The sequence below is a fragment of the Ceratosolen solmsi genome, unplaced genomic scaffold (assembly GCF_000503995.2).
Source record: "Ceratosolen solmsi marchali unplaced genomic scaffold, CerSol_1.0 scaffold43, whole genome shotgun sequence".
Lineage (NCBI taxonomy): Eukaryota > Metazoa > Arthropoda > Insecta > Hymenoptera > Agaonidae > Ceratosolen > Ceratosolen solmsi.
The window spans coordinates 1,993,027-2,013,004 of record NW_011948431.1 but is presented as its reverse complement, the minus strand read 5'-3'; the positions used below and the strand labels follow the sequence as shown (position 1 = coordinate 2,013,004).

Genomic DNA, 19,978 nt, shown 5'->3' with positions numbered 1-19,978 from the left:
TTCACTAGACGTCTTCATTCTCGAGATAATATCACTCTTCTCTTATTTGCCACGTTCAAAATAATGATTAGGCGATATCGAATTTAAGGGAAGACTAAGAATATTGTAATGGTAAATATCGCGCAAATTTGAATGTAAGGTGGTACCTTGGTGAAACAAAGGATCGAAAAAAATTCATAGGTAAATAATTAAGTAAGTAATTAAATAAAATAGCAAATGAAAATAATATGAATTGGGTTATAAGACAGGTGGCGAATAATGTAATTTAGTGGGTAATATAAATGGAGATTTGGCGTGGAATTTATTGAGCCTGAAATGGGTGGCAACAAAGGTGAGAAGAAAAAGAATGGAATATCTGCCCCGATAGGAATTGAGTGGTAAGAGGCGTTCGGCACTTGCTTTTATCTCCACGTCTACGGAAGTAACAACGAGAGATAACTAATTTATTCGAGTACTTGCTATATGGATCGCCGTACCGTGCGATCGCGTATTAACGAGCTTTCTATTAGATGGTGATGGTTGTTGTAGGGAGCAGGGGGGGGGGGAGGAGACCGGCTCTTCTCCTCGTGAACGACGAGCTCACCGCGATAGCACCTAGATATTTCTGCATCGGTTGGCTTTATCGACATTTAATTACCACATACATGTTTACTCTGTCCTTTACTGTATTCCCCTGTGCTTTATTTCCTCGAGTCTCGATAAGTACGCCTCGTCGCTATCTCTGTCTCTTACCTGCCGCGATAACGTGCGGATATTGAAAGCCTTAGAGATTCATTAGCTTATTTATACAATAAGCGGGCGTTGTTTGGTGCAGGGAAGGAGAATTAAATGGTCAATTCAATTGCGAATGGCAATTGTGAGGGAAGATTTTTAATTTTGTCGATCGTCGGTCAAGTGACGTTTGCGATTCGGCATCGCAAAATTCAGCATTTTATCATAATTTTCATATCCCTTCCATTAATGCTGGCAATTTGCGTTAAAAGTCCAAAGGTTCCGAATTCTCCTCCAATACGTGCAATCGCATTATCATCATTTTTGCCGAGCTTATTTTTTGTCACACGACTCCCCTTTCCCCACGTCCTTCCCATGCCCCGACTAGCAATAACAAAAACGGAGACTCTTCGTTTATCTCTGCGGTTTCCTTCTCCCGATTCTTTTTTTTTTTTCCCCGTTCCGCTATTTCGTCGACGTTCGTTGTTGTGCCCAGGAGGATGCAAAAGTTTCTTCGCTGAGACGACATTGACCAAGACACGAGACTAATGACGACGATCGGGGAGTCGAGTCGAGCCGGGCCTGCCATTGCCAATCGATTATTTCTCCTTCCACTACGTGACCAAATATTTGATTTACCGAGAGCCGAGGTTGAAAAAACTTGGCGTTTATCGTACGGCAGGATTCGTTGATAATCGTGCGTCATGCAACGTAGATTTTGCCCCACCGTACAAATGTTTTTGGACCGAGTATCGAGTAAAAAGGAGATTGCGCAGCACCTTACGTTGGTAATGCCAATTTTAATGGGAACGCTGACGAAGGGGTTACGTGCGAATAGCACGAATTTTATTTTATTGCAATGGAAGAAGAGGGAGCGATTATATTTAGATCGGTGGGAGAGTCGATTGTTTTATCGTTTTGCATGAGAATCGAATGCAAAAGGAATTTTGCGAAAGACTAGCGTACTTTCTGTACGCGCACACTCCCGTAAAAACGTTAATTAATGTATTCTTAAAAGTTCTGTGGGGTCCCGCTGGGTTGTTTCACCTCGAGAGCACATAGAACGAGCAAATTTTTGATGGATCGATCGATTAATGATCCCACGGGTTCACATACGACAGATTCAATCAAGCGCAAATTTGTTTTTCACGGTCATCTGTTTAACGTTTTATCATTACTTTATGTCGACATATTTGTTCACAGACACAGCCCGAGGAATGTGTTTTTCTCTTTGTAATATATATCTCAATGGCTCCAAGTGGTCTAACACCCCCCCCCTCACTAGCTCACTCACCTTCTCTCTTTATCCATCTGTCTCTCTATCCATCTCTCTATCCATCTCTCTCTCTCTCTCTCTCACGCGCGCGCGCCACCATCTTCGCCACGATTTGCTTCATTGTTGTTTACAATGGCATTTTGAAGTGCTTCAATGAAAAAGTTATGGACGTTCAATTACCAATCGTATATGAGATAGCTGATCATCTAGTTTGCTTAATTGAGAATTTACTTTTCCTTCTATTTCTCTCGCTTGATGCATTAACCAATGCAACTATAATACAAACTGATAATAATACCGACTATTAAAGGGGCAATTAAAAAAAATGTCCTTGTAATTCCAAATCAATATCCGGGCTGCGTTACATGTAATATTATATAATTTATTGCCTAGCCGATGGTATTGAAATAGAATAAAGAGAAACACGAGGTTAAATTACTTTTCTTCGTATCTTCTGATGTATGTACAATGTAACTAATAATTCTTGATCGATGTACCGAACATGACTGAATAACAGTTTTAATACAAAAATAAAACAAAAACAAAAAAAAAACAAAAAACAAAAAAAAAAGAGAAGAGAAACTTGTTATGTACACCATTAAATGTATCAAGCAGATTCAGTACTTAAGCTCAGGCGCTTATAATAGAAGATGAAAAAACAAGAAAAAAAAGGACAGCATGAAAAATGTCCCCACATGATCGCACGTACAATTGCACACGCCTCCATTGGCATCCATCTATGGTAAAAAATAGGCAGAAAGTTACTCCGCACACGCGCGGAAATGCAGTTTATCGCTGGCGACCTAACAATTCCCCTTTATAACCATCATAACCATTATAATACAACTCGTAATACGCAGTAACGAGGTCCATCAGTAGTCTCATCTTTCTGTACGTCGTTTCTTGTCTCTGCTTCGCTCCCCTCCGCCCTCTTATTCTCCCATGTGCCACCATTCCACCATTTCTCGATTTACTTTCTTTTTAACGCAAATCAACGTATAAATAAATATACATTGTATATATATATATATATATAGATATAAATACATGGTTGGATAAAAAAAGAAAAAAAGAAACGATTATGAATCAAAACCGTTAGGGCAATATGTACAATAACGATCGGTACGTTCTCGATATTAAATTCATTGATTACAAATTACGAAATTATTTTTAACGAGAATGTGAGCTGTCGATTAAATATTAAAATATGATTCATTTGGATGAAATTAATTTGTAATAATATTATCCATCAATTTACAAATCATCCTCATTTATTATATTTCTCCGAATTGCATCTACTAAGCAGAATTTCTTTATTCACAATATACATACATATCAATGACATACATAATATCAATGAATTGGAATTATTATACGGCGAAATTCATATATCTTTGTGGATAACAAATCGAGGCAGTGCTTGTTAGTGTCGATTCCGGTCTAACTTTCATATCGTGAAAAATTATGAAATCTAAATTTATTTAAATCATCGTTACATCGATACGTCGGTATTTCCTCAGACTATGTATGCATTAAATCTTCATGGCGAAATGTTTGAATAAAATAATGTGAAAATTACGTTCAATGTTTAAATTGCCTGTTAACTTATACAATGTTGTTTCTCAAATCATTTCATTTTCAAATCAAATTATTTAAACTCCATTATATCGATTTATAAGACTTGTATTTTTTTTTAAATCTGCGATGCTCGCTCGAATACACGTTAACAAACTTAAAAATGGAAAATGCGCTAAGGCGAGCCTACAACTACGTAACGAATGTTAGCGATCAATCTCCGATGTTGCTGTACGCGCTCATCTGTATATTTCTTCGAAGGATATCAAATTCCCTCGAGGCTCGCGTTGAAATAAGTTTTGTTTTACGGCTCGCGACAGCCTTGTAGCGCTTTTCGGCCTTGTTAGCACCCTGTACTCGATTTCATTGAATAATGGCTTTATTACCAATTATCAATAGTTACCGATGTGTGCTCCTTATCACGATCGTCCATTATGCGATTACCTTTTTAACTCTTTCCGTGCCACATCAAATTGCCTTCTCATTCGCTCTTAAATCAATGGAAGATTTTTCAAATTGAAGCCGCCGCTCGACTATCGCTCTATTGTCTCCATTATTAACGTGTCCACAGATTAAATTACTCCTCAGCTTAACAGCTTCATAGCTTAATTAATGCTATAAGACATTTCGTAAACTCGAAACGTCGAGCGTTTACGCTTACGTTTGCTTTATTATGCCGTTCGCGGCACTCTCTGTTATATGAAAATTCGATTGAATTTAGGTAAAAGAGCAGCCGATTGGCGAGTAATTTTGAAAATAACTTTGACGACTCCCGCCTCTCCCCTGACTCCCGGACGCAACGACAATTGCGTATATCACGCTTTAATCGCGATCTTCTCCTAATGTCCGCTACAGCGCAAGTATTATCAAAAATCCTTGCTTCGCTGGCTAAGTTCAGCGACTCCTCATAATTCAGGACACGCATAGACCGCACAATTGGCGAGATATCCGCAACGAAGCGATTAAGCACAATAAAGACTTTATACCTTTCATTGATTTAAGGTTAAATTAATGATTTTCGTTTCCGCGCAAGCGAGTATCAACGTTCGCGCCAACTAATGGCAATAATATAATAATAATAATAATAATAATAATAATAATAATAACAATAACAATAATAACAATAATAATAATAATAATAATAAAAACAACCCCTAAAGCAAAAACAAAAGGAAATAAACAGAAGAAAGACAATTGAATGAAAATAAGAAAAAGAAAAGAGGAAGGACGGAAGAGTAGGTAGAAGGGCCGCGGGGATAAATCGCGCGATCGACAACGCAGGCGCTAACGGGTCGATCGATCGATGCCACGCGATTCACCAACACGACCATTAAAACACGACGTCTCTTTTTTCTTGCAGGATTCACCGGTGATCAGTGCGAGGAGAACATCGACGACTGCGAGGGCAACCTCTGTCAGAACGGGGCCAAGTGCATCGACCGGCTGAACGAGTACTCGTGCCTCTGCCCGCCCGCGTTCACCGGGACCCAGTGCGAGCACGACGTAGACGAGTGCTCGGTGAGGCCCTCGCTCTGCCATAATGGGGCCACCTGCACCAACAGCCACGGCAGCTACTCCTGCATCTGCGTCAACGGCTGGACCGGACCCGACTGCAGCGTCAACATCGACGATTGCGCCGGTGCCGCCTGCTTCAACGGCGCCACGTGCATCGACAGGGTCGGCAGCTTCTTCTGCCAGTGCACCCACGGCAAGACTGGTAAGTTACCAACTTACGTCATGCGACGAACACGCAAAGTCCAATCGCTTACAATCGATGATTCTGAATTAATGGAATTCTTACCCCGCCGCTCTCCCATTCCCCGTTCAATTGCCAACGAACAAAACTCGTACCACCCCGGTCACACTACTTTAATCACCCATTTAAATCCATACTTAATGCCATTCGTTTAAGTCATTGAGGTGAAAGTAATTTCGTAAAATTTACCAGCCTCTGGTGCTGGAGACGATTATTCACATTTACGTTGGTAGCCATGGTGAGGCTCGAGACGATACACTCGTTGTCAAATCTTTTTGTTGCGTATTTTTCCGATTCCTATCGCGGACATTGTCAATTGCTCGGATGCAATTCGAAATCTATGATACTTCTTTATGTGATGTTTGCCCGGGCGAGATTACGCTGATTCAACATTCCGGTCCTCTCATTTACCGATTCGTTACCGAAGCACTTGGCTATGGCCAACGGACTTTCTCTCAAAGTCTCAGCCATTTACGCATACAAAAGCCGATTTCTTCTTCACTCCACTGGGCTCTATCGATCGGCTTAGATCGCGATTTTACGGTACGCACGTACGACTCCCGCGATAATAAATAACGCTGATTGCAGTCGAGGCATCGAGCCGCCGAGGCCATTCAACGTCTAACCAATGCAATAGAGAAGTAAGATAAGAGTAGATGGGGCTGGAAGCGGGACGCGCGAAAAAGCTCGAGATTCCCGGTCTTACGCGCACTCGCAGCTTGGCAGTTACGCGCAGCGCCATAATCGGCGATGGCCAATCGAAGTCGGCATTTTTACGTCCATCCGTGACGCCCATGCGCGCTAAAGAAGGCTTTAATCCCTCTCCCCCTCTACCCCAACCTACCTGGCTTAACCACGCGCTTATTTATAAATCGCGCGCGGCCAATCGGGAATACGTCGCTTTCTACACTCGATTCGCCATTCGTTCGGTTAGCCACTGACCTTCGAGCACGCAACCAATCTACCCAATACGTACTAGGAGCCGATTATTTGTACCCTCTTTGTTCCGTCGACCGATGACAAGATTTCTAATATCGATAGGGGGGTGTGGAAATCGGCACACCGGCCCGCCAATTAATTCCAGCTCAAGCTCGCTTAAGATTCGTCCGAGTTGCGCGTGTCGGGCAACGCCCTTGCAATGCGCGTCTCGTAGAACGTAACGAGGGTCACCTTCGAGTCATTTTCGCAAACGAGTGCGTCGCGACGAGGAAACAACGGCCGAGTAGAATGGGCTCGTCGGATTAGAAATGTGAATAATCCTGCAGCTGAGCGCGTCGCTAAGCGAGCATTATACGGTGCGCGATGATGGTGGGGCACAGGGGGTTCCGAGATGCTCGAGATACGGATTATACGAGTGACATTATAATAATCAAGGAAGAATATTACCTACCGCGTTGGTGGGCGTAGCTTTGAGACGTTGGAAGCCGATGATCATCGAGGAACAGGTGTGCTCGTTCTGGAGCTAAGGAACACGGGCATCGACAGCTAAATTCCTTGCCGCCGAGCATTTAAAAGCTTCGCTTCCTCGCCGATCGTCTGACACATTGGGGCATTATTGGCCCTTTTCCCGTCTTTTTTCATTTTTATCATAGTCTTTTTTTCTTTCTGTTTTGTTTTATTTTGTTTTGTTTTATTTTTGCTTTAATGCAGCGGCAATTTACGAAAACGCGAGTCCTCGAATCGTGATTCATATTCATGGGATGTCGCGTGGTTTTTAACAAGCGAGCTTTAATGAAAGGATACCCGTGGATATTTTAATACATTTGACGTGGACTTATTAATTTTGTTGTTATTCTGTTGTTGTTGTTGTTGTTGTTGTTTCATTGCGGTTTTATTTTTTCGAGGGGACGATGTCAATGTTCTATAAGTATTTTTTAACGATTGTTAAAAGCCAAAATCCTCTTTATTAAAGAGGATTATAGCGGACTATAAATTATAAGATGATAGAAATTTTCTACGTACGATCGGAAAGTTAAACGATAAGTTTTTATGATTATGCATTAAATGATATTGTCATAATAATAAGATATTAAGTGAATTTGAAAATTTTTTTGTCTGCTTGAAAAAAGAGCCCGAGACGTACATGTCAGATTGAAAATTCATGTATAATATAAAAAGAAGCATTAAAAATTCTTGGTATTGAATTGCAGAACTTGACTGGGCATAAAACATAATAATACAAATATCGTGACACACACACACACTCACTCACTCTCTCTCTCTCTCTCTCTCTCTTCTATATAATTTACTTCATTAAGCAAATCGCATTTTGGCTACTATTACTAATAATAATAACGATAGTTCAAATAATAACATAAATAATAATAATAATAATAATAGCAACAATGAACAACATCTGTGAAAATAATGTTTAATGTAAATAATATTAACATCAACAACAACGATAAAAACAACGATAACGAAAGCTCCCGTTAGTTTTCTTTTCATCATTACAGATCTGGTAAAGTGGAGCCCAAGAGCAAAATATAAAGCAAACAGAAGAGAAGTAAAAGAAAAGTTGGTGATTGGACGGGGCGAATAAAAATGCCCATAAGACTGTTCATGCGCACTTTGCGCGTTCGCACGAGCGATTCCAGCGTTTTGCTCTAGCCGTGCTATAAATTTCACAGAACCTAACAAAAGCGATAGCGACTATTTTTCCTTCCCTGCCCTGCCCCCTCCGATTTCTCGCGAAGGAGCCGCTACCTGTCCCCAAAGATGGACATCATTAAGAGGGTCGAAAGGATCGACAACGCGAGCGTGTGGAAAATATCTAACGCGAAACGCGCTATGGGATCGCGTAATTGCAAGCATGTGGCGGCAGCCGAGTGACGAATCCCACTTTCGTTTTTCGTGTTCGATAAATTGCTGGAATAGCTTGCTTCGGTCCAACCAGCCAATCCTTTTTCCTCCGCTCGTGACTCTGCGACGTTATGCGCGTTCTTTTTCCTTCTCCTTCATTTTACATTTTCTTTTTTTCTTTCTTTATGCTTCTTTTTTTGTTGCTTTGCTTTATCTCGGCGAGGAAAGGCGGAAAATGAGCGTTTTTATTGGTGTTGTTGTTGTTGCTGTTGCTGCTGCTGCTGCTGCTGCTGCTGCTGTTGTTGTTGTTGTTGTTGTTGTTGTTGTTGTTGTTGTTGTTGTTGTTGTTGTTGTTGTTGTTGTTGTTGCTACTGCTACGAACGATCACCACCGCACTTTAATCAATAATGAAGACGTAAAAATTCATCGACTTGTATCGTGAAGAAAAACGCATGTCGAGCATAAAACTGTTACTTTATCCTAGTGTTAATTACATACAGGACCGTAAACGAAATTGTCTAATGTGCTGATACCATTACTAATTAATAAGTATTCGTGAGGAATGAAATTTAATGTGCAGCCAAATTAGAAATAGACACTACTAGTCGATCTTGTTTAAATAGGTAAACAAGGATTGGCTATCATTTCTTAAAAATCATCAGTACCAAGTATATGGCGACAAATGCGTGGCATTGATTTAATTAACATTAATTTTCCAAGTGTTTTATTCTTTGACTCAATCATTAAATCATTAATTTACACAATTGCAGGTCTTTTATGCCATTTGGACGACGCTTGCACATCGAATCCTTGTCATCAGGACGCGGTGTGTGACACGAGTCCCATCAATGGATCCTTCACGTGCTCATGTACTAGCGGTTATCGCGGCATCGACTGTTCCGAAGATATCGACGAGTGCAAGCAAGGTAAGAAATTCGGCTTTGTGCTGGAAATTTTTTAAATCTTTCGACTGAATCATACGCGAATTCCCATTCCGATCGAACCAGCAATGTAAACGAGCTGTGCCGCAAAGATCCGCTGAAAACCTTTTGTATTTATGAACATTAAGATCGATTGCTGGAGAACAACGTTACACCTTTAAACATATTTGTGTCAATGTATTATCTTTTGCCCTTGGCGTTTCAAAGCTCCAGAATCGTTCTCAAAATGTAAATTTGTATGTAGACATTGGGGATGACGCTCACCAACGTTCTATGCGACCAAATGGATACTCAAGGCTTCGGGAATGGTTATTAATGGACGGACTTTCTACCGTTATATATTGGAAAAACTTGTGTATCTAAATATGCCCCCTACCCTCTCACAATGACGCACAGATCTGAGTGCGCACGTGCGCGTGAGTCTCGGGCCCTCGACTCCCCTGCCCTTTTGATTAATGAAGAGGCAGAGGCGTTTTAAATCACTACGACTTGGCTTTTCGGCGCTTACGCCGCCGCCCTTAAAGAGATTCACCATCGATAAACATCACAGTCGTCGCTTCCTGGTTCCCTTGTTCTGGCTCGGTAGATTATTCGCGGCGGTTCATGGCCTTTTGACGGACCCGAGAGGATGTTTGCCGGTTTAAATTATGATGGAATAATTGGCATGGATTTTCTAATTAGCAAAATCGTCGATTCGGTATCGAAGAAAGCGAGCTGGCGTATTCACTCTTCGTAATTATCTCGTTATTAATGTCTCGATAAGGACATCGATATTGTATTGCTTATGCGGGGAGTAGGAAAAAAATTCGAATCTCCAGTTACTGCAGTTCACAGAATACCAATTGGATTAAACTTCTTAGTCCAATCTTTGAAAACTAATTGGTCTTTATCAATTTGCGAATTAAATTTTTTTACTTTTTAATGTGCAATATACTTAAGTATAGCAAATTCGTATTATGTAGATGTATAAAAAAAAAAAAGAAAAAACAAATTAAATGCCTTTTAATCGTAATTTTGATACATTAATCGTTATTAATTGTAATTTTGATGTTAGTTATTTCATATATATATATATATATATATATTATACATAGAACGGATAAGTAAAGGATCGCGGCCTCAATAAACAGAATGGTTTTTCGATGCTGAACTAAATTATTTACTCCCAGGGTCTAAAAGAGCGATATCAAGTTTACTCAAGTACGGGTGGGAAAATGTTGGATTTCACCATACGATCGAGCCGCGTCCATCATAAACGGTATGGCTTTGAGGCTAGCGGGTTTTAAATCGACAACAATCGACTGCCAGAATCATTTATGAGCACGAGCAAATTGAAAAGTCACTCACGCTAGGGGCACGGAAAAACTATCGAATCATGACTGCCAGATAAGTGGATGAATGCTTTGAAGTTTTCAACATCGGCGATGGGCGAAAATTCGTTTCCAGTTCATCTTCCGCCGTTACGTACCTCATGCTTCGAGTATTTAAATTCGAAAGTCGGCTACCGCGGTTTATAATATTGTGGGAAATAGAAATTAGTATGCTCAGTGTTTTGGAATTCGTGCGTCTTATGGGAGAAATGCCGTAGCCAATGTTCTGTACATTTTAAGCGTCTAATACTTTTTAACGTTCATTATGCGTCTGAATGGCTTTAATAACTTATCTGAGTAATGTATAATACTGACTGATATATGCACATACGTACGCACGCACGCGCGCATACACAACTATGTAGATTTATAATAAATAGCCAAAAGCCAATGGCGTACTTAGAGATTCATAGCGATCGAGAAAATCCCTCTTTCCCAGAGGTCATTGATCCAAAGGCCAACTTTGTGTCATTTGTAATTTTACTACTCGGTGATATTATATGGCTATTTTTCTCATTTAAGTTACTTCCTATTTCCTTTTTTCCTTTTTTCCTTTCCTACTTCCTACTTTTTTTTTTTTTTTTTTTTTTTTTTTTTTTTTTTTTTGGTCACTCTTACTGACAGACAGAAGATTAATGTACGGGCAAATAAGAATTAGATATCCCGTCCATCGCGCGACAATAATCAATGATTCTCCATTTACCAGCTGATAAATTGTAAAGTAACATCGGCCAATTAAGCGAAATGATAGGATAGCATTGACGCATGTACGCACAGATTACTTTTTATTTTGGAAATAAAAGTTCTTCGTAGTTTACAAGCGCTGTCTTACAGCAAGGCTTATAAACATTTTATTCGTAATTTTTCTCCTCTTCGTTTTTTCCCCTTAATATATGCGCGGTTTTCTATCGTTAATATTTTAAGTTTATTAAGCTTATTATGAGATGCGTCGTTAAATTTGGAATAAATTGTCCGATCACCGATCGCATAATTTTTTTGGCTCTCTGAATTTCATTCTGCATTTTATAAGTAAATGCTCGCTGTAAATTTTTAATGGCCTCGAGAAGTTTAAATTAGAATATAAAGATTTTTATGTATTAAAAATTTTTTTTTTTTTTTTAATTAATTCATTAAATCTCTTGCCCAAGGAACTGTTAGTGGCATTATTATTTAGCAAGTAAAGCATTGGCAAACTCGATGAGAAGAGCCTTGAAGAAATTAAATCAATTATTAAAATTAGGCCGACATTATTGTGCCGTAAATTTCGTTTTAAAAACAAAAATACACTTTGATTACCCAAAGCGGGCCGAGACAGTGTAAAAGCAATGGTGCAAGTCTAATTAAAATATAAACGATATACTTTTGCGCGAGTATATTCCTTGCATTTGCAAAAATGCCAATTGATCTTTGTCTACGTCAAGTCTTTTACGTCGCTGCAATTTGAGAGTGAAAAAGCCCCCGAGCAGCGTTTCAAGAGGGTCCGTGCATTATCTTTCTCGAAATAATAATACGCTTTTCCGATGCTTCGAGGCTCAATTTCATCGCGACAAAAGTTGCGAGCTTTAATAACAACGTAAACAACAGCCGGACAACAGATGCCTAATGAAAATGAAAGGAAAGGCAAAGGGATGAAAAAGAAATGAAATGCAAACAAACGACGAATTAATGAGCAACGTCGGGCTTGAATTAATAGCGAAGCCGAGAGTAGAGAAGAAACTCGTGGAATTGGAGGCGTTAAAGAAGCAGGAGACAAAGGAGGCGATGCATCTGATTATTAATGAAGTGTCTTTGTCTCTCCAGAGAAGTGCGCGTGTCGGTTAGTTAATACACATAGAGGCCCCCATGGACTTGGCCGTACGTACAACCTGATTTATCGTTGTGCTACCGCATTAACGTGTGGGATATGCCATTATACTCGTAAGCCGTTGCATGCGAAAAGTTTCTTTGTTTATGTACAGGCCGCTGTGGCAATCAATTATCTTCAATTCATTATTGTTACAATTATATTTTTCTTCTTTATTCAATGGAATAATCGTCCATTCATTACCGTTGAGTGCACTAAAACCATTTTGGGTTACGCGGGATGAGAAAGAGTAGCGAGCGCGACTGTCGCGATGTGCTGCGAAACGCAAAGCTTTAAGGGCAATAATAAGAATAATTATGGTAATGATGATGTTTGAATTATGGGAATGTAATTATTGATAGCAGTCGCGATAGAATAAAATTAATTTGGCTTTAAGCGTAAATTGGACAAGCGTATTGTCATAGATCTATTATTGTTAATTAAAATTACAATTCCACTAAAGGATAGCGTGGGGATGTTACTTCGAGTTTCCTTTTAACCAGACATCCCTGCAATTATTAAACATTGTTGGATATAAAGTAATAAAATTAAAAAGTTTTCTTATTCTTCTTATTCTTCTTATTCTTCTTCTTCTTCTTCTTCTTCTTCTTCTTCTTCTTTGTTTTACAAAGAATAAACCTCTTCCTTATCAAGAATGGGTGCATTGCCATGTATCGAATATCGCATTATAAAGCTCCGTAACCGCGCCAACCACTGACTTTATCTCTCGAGATGATTTCTTCAGCATTGAGATATAGACACGTTGCATTTGATGATTAACGCGATTCTTCTGCGATATCACGTTGCATTTTCGCAAATGTTCAGTGATGCTGACCTATTATTAAGTAAGGGTTTCGAGTTACATTCAGCGATTAAAAATGTTTGAAACATCGCATTACTGTTTATCATCGACGCAAGGGAGGGAGCAAGACTATCTTGGCCAGAAACGAAAAGTATAATATAATAGAGTATAGATCGTCGGAATTATAATTATCCATACACAATAATAAATAGGCTGCTTAAATACGTCAATATCTGATAAATTATCCGAGTCCTGATTTGTAGCCAGGACCGATTAGATGCCGAAGGGCGCGACTTCAAAGTCACTTTGTAACAATCGGTAAGCGCTCATATTATGCATACGTATCGACTGAATAAATTAAATAGACGTGAAATACTTGGGGGATCGGCATGGGAATCGGTATCGATAGGAGCGAGCACCTCCGATACTATACCGGAGATTTTCAAGTGCCTTAGCAGGAGCCTTCATCAACCTCGTGCTCCCATGGTCCTTGCAGGTGTTTTCACGTCTTCGCTAGTGATAAACTACTAGATGGCGAAGAACCATTGCCTCCGGGTCTATTTCAATTTTCAACCATAAAGATGAAACTTTTTTTACTTTTTTTTTTTGTTTTTTTTTTTTTTGTTTTTTCACCCAGACCGCCCCTCGACATTACGGTTGTTACGGATTCGGGGCGGCTGATTCTCATAATTTTCTTTTAAACGGCGATGCAAAAAGCAAGTTTTAATGGGGAGAGAGGTGGAGGCTATTCATCGCAACGCGTGCGAAACAACTGCAAAGTTGTTCGCTTGTTGTTAAACACGATGTTCTAATGTCACGGGGACGTATATTCTTATGAAAACCCCGATGAACCCAGAGACTTCGGTGGACTACGAACGGCCGGTCCTGCAATATCGATGATTTTTCAATACGAGCGTTGCCGTATATTGTAACCCAATGGTACGTTACGCAATCTCACGAAGCGACAGTTTTTAAACCGAAACGATTAATGTCAGGTTGACTGGATTAATAATCATGCCCACCGACGCGAAATTCTTAAAGTAACGTAGTCGTATGATAAAATGTGGCCTGTTGCATCGCTCTCGAACCATTATTTCTTCATCTTCCATTAGAGCATCGAGCGAGCATCATTCGCGACATTAAACTTCAAAGGTTCATGATTCATGGCTAGAGCATAACGATTTAAAAGCTCCTCGGGATCGGTCAGGAACAAAAAAAAAAAAATTTTGCAAATACTTTGTACAGCAGGCGCAGGCCGCGTGCGCATGATTTCTTGCTCGGCTATCGATCAGCATTAGCGTAATTTCGCACGAAAATTTGCGCATAAAATTAAAATAATTATCGCGCCCGTTTCATGGACGTGCGGTCGTTATTCTCCCTGTAGCCCGCGGCGCGATCATTGCGCCATCGGATAAGGGTCCGAGAGGATACAGTCACGGGGATTTGCCGTTGTTATTACGCGCTGACCCGGCGAGTGTAATTATCGGCTGCCGCGGCTCAATTTTCGTTAGTGTCGCGCCCCAAAAACGAAAGAAAAATCGATAAACGCCGCGCGACACTCGGCTACCCTACGACAGAGACAGCCCTCGTAGCGGCCGCCGACCAATGCGCGCCACGCATTTTCTGGTCCTTACGTTACCACGGGCCGCGCAACTTGCCGTTTATCGAGCGACCGGCGCGTTAAGCTGACCGTTAAAATTGCTTGCCGAGCGTTTATTAGCGCCTACGTCCTTATCCACGTTTTCGATTGCTTCGACAATCCTTCGCTCCCTCTCTCGCTGAGAAACTTAAACCCCGTCGGACTTAAAAGAAGAATTATCCTTTTAAGGATGAAAAGAAGTTTTAAGATGTTTTTTAAACTAGTGAAAATTTCAATTTTTCATTGTATTAAGTGCGCGGTATACTTGTTAAACGTCAATTGAACGAGCGAGAGTTTGGTTACTTTGGCTTTATTGATGTAATTTTCGTGCTATCGACTCACTTAAATGATATGGCCACTACACTGTATATTTGTAATGAGATCGTATGTTGATTTTGCAGTTGCAAAGTGGTAGTTTATTATGTTTTGCCAACATTAATTCCAAAGGTTTCGTGTAACGATTTATTTTCATAAGCCGACTTTCTCCTACAACAGTACGTGATATATCAGAATTATGGTAAAATCTCCTTGTAAAAATTTCTAAAAAGAAAAAGGAGGAAAAAAAAAAAATTATACATTTTTATAAATGTAGATACGCGCGCTCGCGCGTGTTTTTTGAGAAATTTGAGAAAAATTTGAGAATTAAAAGTAAATGCAAACTTTCTATAGTCTATATTAGAAATGAGTGTGCTAATACGATTTGAAGCTAATTTTCTAGAAACACATTTAAATCCCCAAGCTTTTACTATTATTCATTACACGCTCTCTGGTTAATGCTTTTTCTTAAGAAAATGCGATTTACATTTAAATTGAAGCCATTTTCTTTAAACTCGCTTTACGCGTGTTAGAATTTATCCCTTCTCCCTCATCCCCTCTCCATTCTGCCATAAGTATGTCAATCTTTTATGGAGAATTACAACATATGTTTTACATATTAAATTGATTTAAACGTTCCGTTCTTAACGGTAGGATCGAGAAAAACACCTTCGGTAATTATGAGCAACTAATTCTCTATTTATATAATCCACTGGAAACATAGAAACGAACTTTGCCTCGTTTCATGGAAATTCAATGGAATCTTAAATCACGTAATAGCAATGGATTTGGATATCCGTAACATCTTATTGATTCGAGATAGTCGAGGGATAGTGACGAGGAAACAAAAAAGCAGATCAGAAGCCACCGAAGTAAATTCTTGTTAGTTTATTAGGTCGCGAGTGGAGAATAACGGCGTAGAGCCGTGCATGATTTGACACGTTTAAACGACGATGACAAACGTACATTCTTTCTGCTTCGATAGCATCGATACTTTTCATCGTCCTCAAGCGTTAACGATCGTTTTCGAGTATTTTAGCACTACGATTTTGGTAATTCGATTCGTTAAAATCAATCATCGTTTGATATTTTTGGTGGCCAACGGCGGGAAATTATTATTCGAACGTTCAAACGTGAGAATATAGTGAGAACTACATTTGACCCGAGAGTAAAAGAAATATAAATTTATGCGCCTATAAATCTAATATTCTAATATAAATATACGCGATAAATAAATTCATGACTCATAGTTTTAATATGAGGTTTCGTTTCTTTATCTCAAACATCCTATATTAGCATTAGATAGTTTCAATACTCGCCAACATTCATACGAAGGCCATTTTTCATCGATATGCACAATTATCGGTGATTAAACAAAATGCGCACGCTTTATGCACTCTCGATACGAATATGATTCGGAATACATTATTATTAAATACAACCAGGAGGGAATTTTTTTTTTTCATCCACATTTTCTTCTAGCTTATGCAATTGCAATGAAAGAGCAAAAACAGTCTCGGCACACCTTGGCGTAGGTGCCATTTCAAAAGCTTTTACTATTAATACGCTAGGGAAAAAAAAAAGTATTTCATCAAAGTTAACGTCCCTCTGTTACGCAAAGTTTGACAAACTTGTACCTTTTTATGTTGCGTACGATCAACATGTCGTCCAGTACACTACAAAATCAATAAGTATTGTTCAATAAGATTGACAAACTCGCGTTTCCGTAGCATGCCGATCTTTTACTTAATTACTATCAATTCGTCAACTTGCGAGTCCAAAGTGTAATCAATTATCCTTCGGTTAATGGACAATCGACAGGTGCGGCTCATACGGAAGATCGACAATTAATCGTTCATCTTTATTGTAAATTGCTAGGTGTCAAGAAAAAAGCGAGATGTATAGTTTGTAATTGGAGGGCGCGGATTGATGAAATAATTTTATTGAGTAAACGTGGGAATCGTCAACAGCTTGAATCGGTCATCGAATAGATAAACGATAAATCAATTATGTAAGAAATTATGATAGCCGGCTTCTTTCTCATTCTCTCTCTCTCTCTCTCTCTCTCTCTCTCTCTCTCTCTCTCTCTTTCTCTCTATAACTCAAACTCATGTAAAACTTATGCGTTCAAAATATCGCGATATTTTTTTTGCGCTTATTACCGCTACCTTTGCTGTTTACCAGTATAAAATTTATCTGGAATGCAGTCCAACACCACTGGCATTAAAACGTTTATTTACTTTAACTCGCTCTCACAGTACTGCCAACTGCCAGTCTTATAGAAGTATATTTTCTCTTTGCAATTAAATTGTTACATTAATTCTCTAAGATAGTACGTTTATAATCACTATAAAACCTCGGCGGTGCATCGCCGGCTTAAGAGAGGAAGAAAATTTGGCAATATTATCCGGCGTTCCCTGTAACAATACTTCGCGCTCGCGTAAAACTCCCTCGGCTTTATCATTTTCAAATTGTTTTCCAAATGCATAAATTTGCCATTTAATTCGAATAATAAAATATCCCAAGTATCCGACCCAGGAGTCCGACTGGGGCTTGAAATGAACAATCTTGCCGGCCGGGTGTGACTCCGGTCGAGCGCATCCTCGAATTGCCGGGCTCTCGCGGGATCCATTCCGCGAACGAAAATTCATCGCGCAATTATCCCCCGGAATTCGCCAACACGCATTGCCTGCATACACCCACACGCACTTGTCGACTTGGAACACGTGTCGGCGGCTCAAGGCCGAGGGCCGCGGTTTCTTACCTCGAGTCAACGCATTCCAGCGACGTGTCGCCGCCATCCCCGCTCCCAACTTCCGAAGCTTTCTACAAGCACGGCTAATTGTTCCGCAGGGAGAAAGGCGCCTTCCTATAGCGCCGTTATATCGGTGCTCGCGCGTTAATCGCGCCCCGGGCATTTCTAAACGCGCATCTTCCTCTCCGCCTACCTTAACGGACCCGGGAACTCGGTAGTCACGTCGTCGCCGAAAGACAAGAGGCCGTGCATGAGAGCACACTTCCCTTGCCAGCGGCAATGAATTTTTAATAAGCGTCCGGGTATCCGAGTAATCGGAATTAATTGATGCTGGATTAATTTCACTGCTGCTGCGAATCGAGAGTTAATGGCTCGGGCGAAAGCGCTCACCACGTTCGAGGACATAACATTATGTTGCCGCGCGAGTGCATTCGGAAAACACGAGACGCGCGTTGGAAATTATTAAAGGACGGATCTTCGCACCTGCCGCCCCGGTAGTCCCCCCCCCCCCTCCCCCCACCCCCACCCAACAAGTTACTACACTTTCTATTTTGAAAATGGGAGCGGCAGAGGCTCGGTATGGGTAAACCGTGTCAGCTCGTTGCATAAATAGCGGCCGAGCCTAGGCTTTGCATAGGTTGCTGCGTGTATGACTGGCAGAGCGAATGGTGCGTGGGGTGGGGCGGAGCGATCGGTAGGGCAAGGTGGGACGAGGTGGGGACGGAGAAGAAACGTAATATACCAGAAAATATGCAATCTAGATAATGACAGAGTCTCGGCGAGTTTCATTACGGTTTCGCTCTTATTAAAACTGACAATAATGCCACGTCGCTCGTTTCGTGGCATTTACGTCGCAACCGCAGCGTCGCTTCGTCCAGACACGACGTTTATTTCGTTTTTATGAAGACGTTCGGACCCGATGGAGGCGATATTTTCATTGTGACGTTCTTTTCGAAGCCAATAAAGGGACCAATGTCTCAAGTGCTAATCGAAGAGAGAGAGAGAGAGACAGAGAGAGACAGAGAGAGAGAGAGATCAATCGCGATTATTAGCTTATCTAATAAGGAGTAAAAGCCGATCTCGCTTGCCTGGGTATCCATCCAGCCGAATAGTATATCATCAAAGAGCAAAAAAAAAAAAAAAAAAAAACCAAAAAATATCCTTACAAAATGATGGTCGGAACGCGTTGCTATCGTCTGCTTGCTCTCGTCACATTGCGTAAAACAAAAATAATCGTGTCGAACAACTACAAGTTCATTGTTCGTTCGGAAAGAAAAATCTAAATGTCTGAAGCAATTTGGACTCGTTAAAGAGTCACATCTGCCGGTAGAACGATTCGTAAAACACGCCGGGAATTCGTCAATTAAGGTACTTTATTATGCATTTGTCGTTGCTGTTGTCTACGTGGGACGCGGTTGGTGCGGAGGCGGTGGCTGCTGCTGCTGCTGCTGACGCCTAGGGACATTGCATGCAGCGTCCGCGTGTACGCTGTGTTACGTAATATCGTCAGTAAGGCGCACGATTGTCGATTCATTTTAATTGTCACTCGAGTCGCTCCCAGCGTATGCAAGTGCATCGCCCGATTTTCACTGATTATTCGCCCTCGCTGATTCTCATTCGCATTCTTCAGCCTCGCCGATAATTTCAATTGCATCCGTTTGCAAATACCTCACCATTCGATTCCCCATCACCGCCACATCGTCCGTAGCGATCAGCCAACGCTACATTAGACAATCGCCGAACGCACGTGCGAATTATCTCGTGGCTCGTTAGGGAAGAGGCCAACCCCATTGGCGGTTTGTCAACTCGATATTCGCACTCGCCGAGGCTGGGATCGCGCGAGCCCCGTGACGCCAGGAGAAAACGTGCGTGCGCACGAAAGACGGGTGAAAGTCACCACCGGCGCCGAGAGAGCGAGGCTTTCATCGTCCGGCCGCTTGACCGTGCCTTGTAAGTCGACCGATAGAAAGTTACCATCCTCCTCACGTGGGAAAAAATCCAAGGCGGAGACGGAGCTTTCGTTTAGAGGGACGCGAGTCCGAACGTAACTGTCTCTGATTCCCAATGATTCCGCTTTAGCGCGAGGTACGCACTGGAAAAAAAAATGGCGTACACGGAGCTGATTATCGTCCGATAGTCAGTCAGCGATAAGTGCCTTACCCCCCCCCCCCCCCCCCCCCCCCCCCCCCCTCC

General features: G+C 41.0%; 1 protein-coding gene across 1 annotated transcript in view; it reads left to right on the top strand.

Annotated features, from left to right (window-relative positions):
- The window catches only part of N (neurogenic locus Notch protein), a 370,307-nt gene that overhangs the window by 276,512 nt on the left and 73,817 nt on the right, over positions 1–19,978 (top strand). Inside the window, exons 6-7 of the mRNA XM_011502136.1 lie at positions 4,923–5,279; positions 8,891–9,046. Coding sequence (XP_011500438.1) covers positions 4,923–5,279; positions 8,891–9,046 — 513 coding nt within the window. The remainder of the gene's footprint in view (positions 1–4,922; positions 5,280–8,890; positions 9,047–19,978) is intronic.